At 37.0% G+C, this 12103-nt stretch overlaps 1 protein-coding gene across 1 annotated transcript; it reads left to right on the plus strand.

Annotated features, from left to right (window-relative positions):
* The first annotated feature begins 1411 nt into the window (after positions 1 to 1411).
* Positions 1412 to 11071, plus strand: Npffr2 (neuropeptide FF receptor 2). Its single transcript, XM_013020173.1, has 3 exons — positions 1412 to 1739; positions 5847 to 5946; positions 10291 to 11071. Exons 1-3 carry the CDS (start codon positions 1412 to 1414, stop codon positions 11069 to 11071), a joined length of 1209 nt encoding a protein of 402 aa, XP_012875627.1.
* Positions 11072 to 12103: the final 1032 nt, after the last annotated feature.

Raw genomic sequence — 12103 nt, forward strand, 5'->3', positions numbered from 1 at the left:
TGTAATATGGAATGTAAAGTAGATAGTTCTTTATAATGATACACTCATCACTGAAGTAATAAAAGTGGCTAAAGTGGCTTATTGTGCCTGTTGTTTATATGTTCTGTGTGGTGGTTTTTGTGTTCTGCCTGGAAGTGAGGAATCGTGTCTGCAGGTATAGACCTGAGATCCTTTCCAGGAAAATAGTTAGCACTTGAGCTTTCTTCTGCGAACACCTGGGGTGTTGAGTCTATAAGGAGCTTCCCAGGGAGACAACAATTTACACATAGTGTTATAGCAAGTCACGAGAAGTATTAAAAATGTCCTGTGTAGTTCCATTGAGAAAGGACTCTTGGGAGCTTGTATCTAGTTTCCTATAGATTTTTCCCCGTGAAACTTTTTACTTCCTAATAAATCACTGATCCTAGGAGTTATCTTGGATACATCTGGAATACAAAGTACGACTTTATTATACAGAGAATCAATAATAATTTGTTCTATGTAAATAGAATTATATGAAATGAAGCTCAACAAGTAGCCTAGATTGATTTTAAGAGACTTGTACTATAGTAGCTATGGTAGCTATTTAGAAGTATGTGATAAAAGAGCCTAGCATTGTGGTACATACCTGTAATTCCCATCCTCTTAGGCAGAAACAAGAGAATCAAAGTTTAAAGACAGCCAAGACAAAAGTTTACAATAGCCTATCTCAATAATAAGCTACACATGGCTTGGTCCAATTACTAGGAGGCAGTGGTAGGAGAATTGTGTTTAAGCAAGCTGGAGAAAAGTTAGTCTGAGATAATATCTGAAAAATGAACTAAAAGCTTACCTAGTTCAAGTCCCTGAATTCTATTCTTAGCACCACAAAACAGATAGATAGATAGATAGATAGATAGATAGATAGATAGATAGATAGATAATTAGAAAAGGTGGACAAAGAACATTTGGTTCACAGAGACAAAACAGTAACTACAAGAAGCTTTATGTAAGTTTTGAAGATGCAGACACCTTAACTTATTCAGACTCCAGAAGAACTAGAGACATGTAAGCTAGCCTTCTAAGAACAATTAATTATGTTTTAATTAGGTTTTGATAGGTTAAAATACCTGAAGGCAGAGGTTAGGAGGTTCTGGAAATAAAGTTGCAAATGGATGGATGGTATGTCTGTAAAAGTAAAATATAAAGAGTATTAGAAAAGAAAATATATTTTTTGTACCTGGTACAAAGTGATGGTATCTAATGCTTAGTTAACATCTAATAGAATGTTTTATTTATAATTCAGTTTCATGCAAAGCGATAGATTTTGTCACAGGCCAATTAAAATTCCGTGCTGCTTCCAGAGTGCTCCTCTGACTAAACTCAAGCATCCAGCTTTTATTCTACTAGTTTCTAATTATGCTTTTCTCCCTCTCCTTTGTTAAGCTCCATCATGAATGAAGGATGGGACCCAGACTCTTCAGAAAACTGGTATCACCTCTGGCATGACAATGACACACTGCATCACCTTTCCACAGATATCAATATTACCTATGTGAACTACTATCTCCACCAGCCTCAAGTAGCAACCATCTTCATTATTTCCTACTTCCTGATCTTTGTCCTGTGCATGGTGGGAAATACCATGGTTTGCTTGATCGTAATAAGGAACAGACACATGCACACAGTCACTAATCTCTTCATCTTTAACCTGGCAGTAAGTGATTTACTAGTTGGCATATTCTGTATGCCTATAACGCTGCTGGACAATATCATAGCAGGTATGTTGGCTTATGATGTGTGTGCAATGTAAAGATGAATGTTGCTCTGTATCCTTGAGCCAGGGCAGGATCATTCATTCATTCATCACAGGGCAGGGGCATTCATGCATTTACCACATGGCAAGGACATTCATGTAATGTAAGGGTTTTTCATTCATCAAGGGTGAGGGCCATTCTTTCAGTCATCATAGGGGAAAATCATTCATTTATTCTCCACAGGGCAGAGTCATTTATTCTCTATAGGACAGAGTCATTCATTCATTCATTCATTCATCAGAGTCTAGAGCCTGGAGTCATGGCTTCTTTTTCTCAGGACTTAGAGCTATAAGCTTCTGAGTCTGGAAGCCTTTGGCCCTCATATCTGCTCCTAGCAGTAGAGCTCTTGTTCAGCTACTCTCACTGTCAGAGTATTAGAAAAAGAATCCAGGCTAACTGACTGGCAACAAGGTTAATGAAGAATAGGAAAACTGGTTTCTCTTCCTCCATCTACTTCCTTTCTCTGGAGTAGAAGCCAAGATGAACGGAGGGCTTATTCTAACCATTCTATATTGCATAAACTCTGTTTGCGGTATTTATCACTAAGCAAATGTTTAATGAGAATACAACATGGTAAATATCTTGTGGTAGACAAAAAGAGAACGAAGAAATTCATTAAAATTTACTGTTACTCTCAGGTAAGTTGCTTTTCTTGAAGTATTTTCTCCTATAAGCGTTTGTACATCAAATTATTACTTTAAGTTTTGCATACCAATCACTGCACCAGAGTTCATAATGTCCAGCCCCACCAGGCAGCCACTCCACATTTTTGCATTTGATTTTGGTAATTGTTAACATATTTCTAGTTCACAGGTTGTCTTTAAACTGTAGATGTCGAGTTCATCCTCACACTGCAATTTCACCACATAAACACAAGGTGACACACATTCTTTGTTTTTCTTAGTCTCCCCAAATAACAAAATCATTTTTTCTTTAAATCAATATCCAGAGCATATATTGCTCTTTTACTTTTGTGTTACCTATGCTGAACCATAGAAAGAGATAGAATATCCAGTTCTTAGAAAACTATTGTTTTCCTAAGGATATGGCACACTGATTTGTTTAGTATTACTGTGCACATTAGTAATCTGTCCTCTAGTTCTCTTCCCAGAGGATAGCTGTTGAGGTAATAATTCAAACATCTGTATCATGTCAATAGCATCTTTTTCATGGAGCTACTATTCTGGTGTCCTCAGATTTCCTTTTACTGTCTGAATACATTGCTTTCTGTTTTCTTTTTTTATGCCAATCCTATGCTTGAATTCAGGACCTGGGCACTATCCTTGAGCTTCTTTTGCTCAGGCTAGCACTTTACCCCTTGAGCCACAGTGTCACTTCTAAGTTTTTCTGAGTACTTTATTGGAGACAAGTGTCTCATGGACTTTCCTACTTGGGCTGGCTTTGAACTGCAGTCCTCTGATTTCAGCCTCCTGAGTAGCTAGGATTACAGGCATGAACCACTTGCACCCAGCTAACACATTGCTTTCTAAGTGTGTAGTTCAGTGATTACTCTGAGATAAGTACTTAGAATTCTTGGTACCTCTCTGTGTGTTCAGTCCCCTGAAATTTCTGGTTCCATGCTTTCTATTTTCTTGGTGTAGCCCTTCCTAAGAGATGATATATTGACACAAATATATTTGAGATCTTCGTATGTGTGTGTTTTGTTCCACTCTTAATTATAGTTAGCTGCAAGAAAATCCTGGTAGAAATTTGTTTCCTTTGACTGTAAAGGGATTACTTTCTAGTTAATAAAGAGAGATGTGTAATTGCTACTGAAAAATCTCATACTATTCCACTCTTGTTTTAATCATTCTTCTTCTTGAAAGCCTTTTGGATTTCTGTTTATCTTTGGTACTCTGAATTTTATAAAAGTAAAGCCTTGCAGTAAGTATTGCTGCTTTTCATTCATTGTATTGGATATGCATTAGATATTTCAGTCAAAAAATGAATGCTTTTCAACCCAAGGCAATATCTTCTTGAAAAGTTCATTTTCCTGTCTTTGACTTGTATTAAGCTAGAGAGTCATCATTGCTATTAAAAATCTTTTCTATTCTATTTTACATCCCTTATTGTTCTATTTTTCAATACTTTTCTTAGCACCAGGTGTGGTGGTACAAACCTATATTCCTAGCACTCGGGAGGTTGAGGCAGGGGCAGATGCAAGAGGAATAGAAGTATGAAGCTAGCTTGTGCCATATAGTGAGACTTAGTCTCAGAAACAAAGCTGGAGATACTAAAGCTTGGAGGAAGAACACTGCATTACATCTGCAAGGCCCTGGGTTTGATCCTCAAACCAAATAAGAAAAAGGAAAGATTTCCTTAGCTTCCTTCTAACTTTTATGTTGAATGCATCAATTTTCATTACATCTTTAATTCTCTTAGTATCGGTGTTTCTTATAGTTCCTTATATATGTTGCATGACTAAAATGTATTTCTGATGTTATTAATATAGCTTTATTTTCCATTTTAAGCACTTATTAGTGTGTGTTTTCATCCTTTCTTTTATAGTTGAAGCTTACTAGTACTAACAGGTATTTAAGGGACTGTTTTAGAGGAAAGCATTACACGGTTTCCTGCTAGTTTCCTGTTGCTGGAACTTGAGATTGCATCAACCCCAGCTTCAGTAAACTGGACATTAATTGGGAAATCAAATCTATATGTTGATATTCTTGGACAGGTCACTTTCCTTCAAGGAAATTCTGATTTCCCCCACATGAACGTAAGGCTGGTTCACTGCATTTCCGAGCTGAAAGGGGCTCTGAACCAGCAGAATGTCTACACGGTGGTATGACATCACTCAGTCCTACTGCATCATGTGGCACCCACTGTTTGTGCACCTGCTGACCTAGAATTAGGACAACCTGTTCTTCTGTCTCCTCAGCAGGCAGACTGCCATTCTGGTAGCCTGGGGGAAAGCTGGAGGCCACTGATTGGATTTATACATAATTTCTCCCAATCATGTTTTCCCCAAATCCACTTAGTAGTGTTCCACACTTCAATTTCTATGGACTTAGACTCTTCTTGACTTGGTGCTCTCATTTCAATAGAGTGAGTAATATAAAATAAAATTTGCAATATAAAACGTGCATTATTCTTTCATGTTCCATCAATGGCTACATAATCACATCTGTATATTTTGAAAAATAATCACCTAATACATTTTAGGACTGGCTATATATTTTCTCTTCTTAGCAAGTGATTCAAGAACCTAGTTTAAGGTAATCTACACTGATCTGGAGGCTGAGGTGGGAGAATTGTGTGTTTGAGGCCAGTAAAAGCAACATATCAAGAGCCTGTCTTAAAACAAGAAATAGTCTATCAAATGTTAATATATATGTAATGTATGAGTTATTTGGGCTATTTAAAATTAGATAATAATATTTTGTTTTGGAAAAATGAACTATGGGATTTTTTAGGTAAAATTTAAAAATCTGAATGACATGTATAGAATATTTGCAAGTCAAAGAATGTTACTTCCTTTTAATACCAGATAAGTATTTAGAAAATCAAACTGCTTTAACAATTTTATTAGTACCTTTTCCCAGACTTCCTAGGAGTTAATGTTCAGTTAAATAGTTAAAATAAACTAATCTGGTTTATGCAAAAGTTCTCTTAATTTTGGAGTAGCTATAATGTAAACTGTTTCACTACTTTATATATAAACAAAGTGTTAATGGTTCAGACGCTATAAACCTGAAGTCTTAGTTCAAGTCCTTAATGTGCTGCTAACTGTCATTGACATAAAATGTGATATTTGTGCTGTTTACTTCTCTATACACATATTAGGGAAATATATGTAATAAACAATAAAATTGTTATATAAATAAATAAAATCTTCAAATTCTTGTTATGGGAATTATATGTTAATAGATGTAAAATAGTTATTTCAATGCCTTGAATGTAGTGATTACTATCCTTAAAAATGTTCTGGAGAAACCAGTAAAAATATTGGGAGGCACTGAGCATAGTTATCATGATGAAAACAATGCATTCATCTTGAATTCACTTTTCTATTTGTTCCTTAAGTGCAGTAAGATGATCTTCTGAAAGATTGTTCTTCTTCCCTTTCAGGATGGCCATTTGGAAATAGCATGTGTAAGATCAGTGGATTGATCCAGGGGATATCAGTCTCGGCTTCAGTTTTTACATTAGTTGCTATAGCAGTGGACAGGTAAGTCAGCACAAAACTCTGAATCTAGATAAAAGGATGTGCCCATGAATAATCCACCAGAAAAATACGTAATCTAGTTTTGGCCAAGTCTTCCCTCAATACTATTCTTGATACTTAACCTTTTAAGAACAAGGCATATATCCAGTAATGGTGTGATAATAAGAAAACAAAGCTATTGAATTCTCTGTATTTTAAAAAATGACATAATTATAGGTGCTGTGATTTTATTTTCATAGTAGAATCTAGAAGTTTTAAGGAAGCAAATATGAATATTCTGAAATCTAAAATGTTATCTAGGCTTTAGGATTAAAATATTTATTATGATTAAATAATTTAACCAGTTTGTTGACTGTCAGATAGTGGGTAGTATAATCTCTGTAAGAAATAAGATCGTATACTGTCTCAGGAAGTCTATAAGCTGGTAGAAGAGAGACAAACCTATCAAAAATCCCTATAAATAATGCTCTCTACCGTGATATGGAGAACATGATTAATTCTACCTGTTAGGAGAAGAACTTGTGGATTCAAAGAAGAGACAAAGCTTGTCTAAATCTCAAGGAATTATACATTTGCCTTAGGAAGATACTAGGGAAAGAATGTCTTTTAAGCCTTAGCATCTACCTACATAGAGCTCTTGAAAGAAGCTTGTTTAGGTAATAAAGACAGTTCAGTGGGAATAGGAAGGAGGGTGCATATTAGGGAACACCAGTTGATTTTCATAGACCCATTTCACATTTTAAGGAGTGAAAACTTGTCCCAAAGACGTACAGATTTATTAGTCTCTTGCTTAAATGACACAAATAAATATTTGTCTATCATTCTAGACTCTTCAGCAGCTAGTGAGATGGACTGGAGTAATGTGATATGGAAAGAGAATAGTTAAGAAACTTTTATAAGGAAACAGCTGGGAGGGGTTACATGCCTCCATTAAGGCAGCAGGAGTAGGCATGAAGAAATACTGACAAACTATATAAACAGTGATCTGGAAGACAAACTGTCCAACTAAGTACAAATGCCAACTAGTAGCAGCAGTGTGTGTGTGTGTGTGTGTGTGTGTGTGTAGAAAGAGAAAGAAAGCAAGGTTAAAAGTATGAAATACAATGGAATTGGTTTTTGTTTTTTGTTTTATTGGGGGTCTGGTCGTGGGGCCTGAACTCTGGGCCTGGGCGCTGTCCCTCAGCTCTTCAGCTCAAGGCTAGCGCTCTACCACTTGAACCATAGCACCACTTCTGGCTTTTTTTTCTTTTGCTTATGTGGTGCTGAGGAATCGAACCCAGGGCCTCATGCATGCAAGGCAAGCGCTCTACCACTGAGCCACCTTCCCAGTCCCTACAATGGAATTGTTGATATCAAAAGAACAAACTGGTTAGATTTTATTTTTAATATTGAGCTATTATTTGTATCATTATTCGAGTAATGTTTTACCCAATTCCCAAGGACCTATCAGGTAATCATTTTATTTGGTATATAGGTAAATAGGTAAATAGAATAAAATTTAAACCTTTACTAATCATCATGAAATTTGAGCCTTAATGTTTTCCCAAGTCACTATACCCTGTAACTGCTCCTATAATTATGCTAAATTATGTTAATTATACACCTTTTATTTATGTACTACTACTACTAAGTAGTGCTTCTACTAAATTATTGTTTTGTTGAATATTTGTAATAATGGAATACTTCAGTTGTATAATTGCATAAATTCAGAGTGAATAAATATCTATACTATTACTCGTATTTCAGCATAGATCCTGAGACTATCTTAGTATTTAAGTATTCAATTCTTTTTTTTACTGTTTCTATTACTCTCCTGAACATATTTAGGAAGAAATATTGATCTTCATCTTAAAAAGTAAATGAGAATAAAATTAATGCATGTGCTACATCTTTCAAAAGATGTATTGTGACTAAAACGAAATAGATCAACATGCAAACATTTCAAAAGGATAAGCCCTCAATGAAGGAGGTTATGTAATGAGATATACAACATGTTACCACTAAATTTTAAGGCACTAAAGATGAAGACTAATAATTGAAAAGCATAAAAATATAGGTAGCAGGGCTGGGAAGGTGGCTCTGTGGTAGAGTGCTTGCCTTGCATGCAAGAGGCCCTGGGTTCAATTTCTCAGCACCACATAAGCAGAAAAAGCCAGATGTGGTGCTGTGGCTCAAGTGGTAGAGTACTAGCCAGCCTTGAGCTGAAGAGCTGAGAGACAGTTCCCAGGCCCAGAATTCAGGCCCCACAACTGACCCAAAAAAAAACAAAAAAACTATATGTGTGTGTGTGTGTGTGTGTGACAGAGAGAGAGAGAGAGAGGGGGAGAGAGAGAAAGAGAGAGAGAATGTCTGTGTAACAACTTCTGAACTCCTAGGCAAAGAGGAACAAGTTTATCTGCCAAAGGGATTTCCACTGGGTTGCTAATGCTTAAGTTGTGGTTAGCTCCGAAAGTTTGTTAAATTTGGGTAAAAAAGTAAGGAAATATATATTTCTCCTCATCTTTATGTTAGAAAAACTTAAATGAGGTTAATTAATACATAAACGTACAGATTAATTTGTTCTGTACCTGGTGTAATGCTTTGATTTCCAGAGAGAGCGTGAGTTTCAAATTGCGTTTTACATATTTTTGTCAAGTAAGTAAATTTAATTTGACTCATTCTGTTTTTAATTTATCAGAGGTGGCACCAATAACACCAAAACAATAATGAATTATTATTTAATATGTGTTTATTTATAAATAATAAATTACAAAAAAGTAAATAACCATAATAAAAATAGTAATCTTCCCCTTAGCCATGTAAAATCTTTCAATGAATCTCCTATTTCTCTGGATAAAGTCCAAACCCTAGTCCAACTTTAGTGCTTGTTGGATAATTTTTTCACTAACTATTTCTCAACCTAGACTATCCTCTCTTCTGTCTGCCTATGCCTTAATAAATGATAAAACAATATTTTAAATAGTTGATCTTCATAAAATCAAAATACTTACAATTGTGCTTTTGAAATTACTCACAATTTCAAAGCGGAAGAATGGGAGAACTCACTGATTAGGAGACTAGAAGGACTCTTGATAATTAGAGAGAAGACCTGGCAAAGGAAAGATTTATGAAAGATGACAACAGAGAAGTCAGATTCCCAGCTAACTAGGCATTGTCTGAAGATATCCCACATGAATTAATTGGAAGTTTCTGCCCTCCCACTTAAGTCTCTAAATTTCTTTACTTGCAGATCTGAAAGATAATTTTGATAAAATTTCATTTTGTAGAGTAATCAAGAAAAATCAAAGATGAAAAAAGTAATAGCACTTGGAACATATATAAAATGCTAGTAATGCTTCATAGTAAAGGTTGATTATAATCAATATAATAAATATCAATATAGTTATAAGAAGCTCCAGAATAACTAAAGTAATGAAATGAATTACACATTACTCTACATGCTGATGCTGGATTTTCATGTTCACTAGAGGACATAGAATATCTGAAAGGCTCATAAATTTGTTATAGAAACTCTTAGACCCAAAGCTCTAAAATCAATCATCAAAATAGTGGCTTAAAACAAATAATGCTGTATTGCTCCTCATGGTTCTGTTGGTTGCTGGCACCTCGGGGTGGCTCTCCTGCTCCGCATGTTACAGTGGTGTTACCCTGGGAATTAAGCAGAGGCTGCAACAGCCAAGATGGTCAGCCTGCCATCCCCTAGGGCCTTTCCTTACATGCCTCCCACCTAATTCAAGCATCTTGAATTAGGAATATGGAATATGCAAGTTGGAAACATTCCAAAAGGACAAGTCAATGTGCATGAAAAGCTTCTGCCTACTATTGGCCAAAGCAGGTTTCATGGTCAAGTACAGAGACAGTGTTTTGGGGAACAGCCAAGAAAGTGAAGGAGATTGCCTGTAATAGCCTAATAGAGCTCAAGGTCTACTGGGCACACTGTCAGGTGAACAGCACCAAGCCAACGAACCTGTGCTAAAACTTTATGTGCTAAAACAGGCAACATGTTTACCTTTTCTATATCTGCGTCCTCGTGTTTTAAGTAATGAGGCTTAAAGTGATGACCCATGCAAACCAATGGAACAGACTGTGCCACAGTCTGTATATGCCAGTTACCAATATTATTTTATTATTATTATTATTGTGCCTGAAATGCTTGACTTGTTCAAATCTTGTGCTCAAACACATATCAAATACAAAAATGACAGTGCGGACTTCACTGCTACAGATAACTTGCTATGCTTTGGAGGTGAATATGGATGGAGAACTTAGCTACTTGAATAGACATGATTCACAACCTGAGCAGACATGGGGAGGTAGTGGCTCATACATATTTGCTTTTCATTGCAGATTCCGATGTGTGGTCTACCCTTTTAAACCCAAATTCACTCTCAAAGTAGCCTTTGTCATTATTGTGATCATCTGGGTCTTGGCGATCACTATCATGGCTCCATCTGCAATCATGTTGCACGTACAGGAAGAAAAATACTACCGAGTGAGACTCAGCTCCCAGAATAAAACCATCCCAGTCTACTGGTGCCATGAGGACTGGCCAAATCAGGGAATGAGAAAGTTCTACACCACTGTGCTCTTTGCCACCATCTACCTGGCTCCCCTGTCTCTCATTGTCGTCATGTATGGCAGGATTGGAATGGTACTCCTCAATACAGCCCTGCCCCTCCCAGGCAAGCAGAGCCAGGAGCAATTGCACATGGTGTCCAAGAAGAAGCAGAAGGTCATCAAGATGCTGCTGACAGTGGCCTTGCTCTTCATTCTCTCCTGGCTGCCCCTGTGGACCCTGATGATGCTGTCTGACTATGCTGACCTCTCTCCAGAGGCACTGCGGGTCATCAACATCTACATCTACCCGTTTGCCCACTGGCTTGCCTTTTGCAATAGCAGCATCAACCCCATCATTTATGGTTTCTTCAATGAAAATTTTCGTAGTGGTTTCCAAGATGCTTTCCAGATCCAGCTCTGCCAGAAAGGAGCAAAGCCCACAGAAGCTTATGCCCTAAGATGTCAAAACAATGTGGCCATACATACGTCTGAGCAGCTCACTCAGGAACCTGCATTCCAAAACCAGCATGGGGAAAATTTGCTGTGTGGAGAAAGTGCTGAAAATCTCTAATGGGGAATTAATGATGGAAGAATTGGGAGAAGTTACCAAAAGTAATGAGACTTTAAAAGCCTCACTACGTTGCCTGGTGCTGGTGGCTCAACCCTGTAATCCTAACTATGCAGGAGACTGAGATTTGAGGATTGCAGTTCAAAATCAGCCCGAGTAGGAAAGTTTGTGAGACTCTTATCTCAAATTAACTGCCAAAAAGTTGGAGGTAGAGCTGTGGCTCAAGTGTTAGCATTGAGAAAAACAGCTCAGGGACAATACTTATACCCTGAGTTCAAGCCCCAGGACTAGTGTGTGAACACACACACACACACACACACACACACACACACACACACGCCTGCTCTGGTAACCCTAATGCTGCTGTGCATTACATAGCTAAATACTGTTGCTTTGTGGCTTTGACCATCATTTCTTTCTGATATTCGAAAGAAAAGATCTACTAAAGCCTTTTCATGTAATAACTTTTAAAGCATACAAAATGGCTGCATTTGTTTGGATAAGTCCATTCCACACAAAATTTTCAAAGCCTGACCTCTCTGCTTCCTGCTGGCTTTAGCTGCTTGAGTGTGAGTGAAATGAATCAAGCACGTATATCTTGTAAATTTATATATACATAAACACCTGTTTCTCCACATAGTAATAGATCAGCAATATTTTGCATGAAAATGCTTTCTGTCAATTCTCTCTCTGATTTTGAATTTGAAAATGTAGCTGGGTTAATACCCAGAATATATAAGGAACCCAAACAACTCAATTGCAACGCATCAGAAAAAGCCCTGGTTAAGAAGACCAGAAAAAAAAAAGTTTGACATCATTCATTATTAGGGAAATGTGGATGAAAACCACAATGAGATACCACCTGACTCCTCATTACCAGAAAGACAGAGGACAGTAGTGCTGGGAGGAGAGTAAAGGGAACTTTTCGCATTGTTGGTGGAAATCTGAATTTGTGCAGTCACTGTGGAACATAGTATGGACCAACCTCAAACAACTAGAGATAACATGTTGAATTGAAACCCCTTGGTACAACGA

Source organism: Dipodomys ordii, unplaced genomic scaffold (assembly GCF_000151885.1).
Source record: "Dipodomys ordii isolate 6190 unplaced genomic scaffold, Dord_2.0 Scaffold49, whole genome shotgun sequence".
Lineage (NCBI taxonomy): Eukaryota > Metazoa > Chordata > Mammalia > Rodentia > Heteromyidae > Dipodomys > Dipodomys ordii.

Bases quoted from the DNA above. Each gene is read 5' to 3' on its own strand.
- Npffr2 (XM_013020173.1), top strand. From the start codon at position 1,412: ATGAATGAAGGATGGGACCCAGACTCTTCAGAAAACTGGTATCACCTC. The intron at 1,740-5,846 runs GTATGTTGGCTT...CTTCCCTTTCAG, and splicing joins GCTGGACAATATCATAGCAG to GATGGCCATTTGGAAATAGC. The intron at 5,947-10,290 runs GTAAGTCAGCAC...TTTTCATTGCAG, and splicing joins GTTGCTATAGCAGTGGACAG to ATTCCGATGTGTGGTCTACC.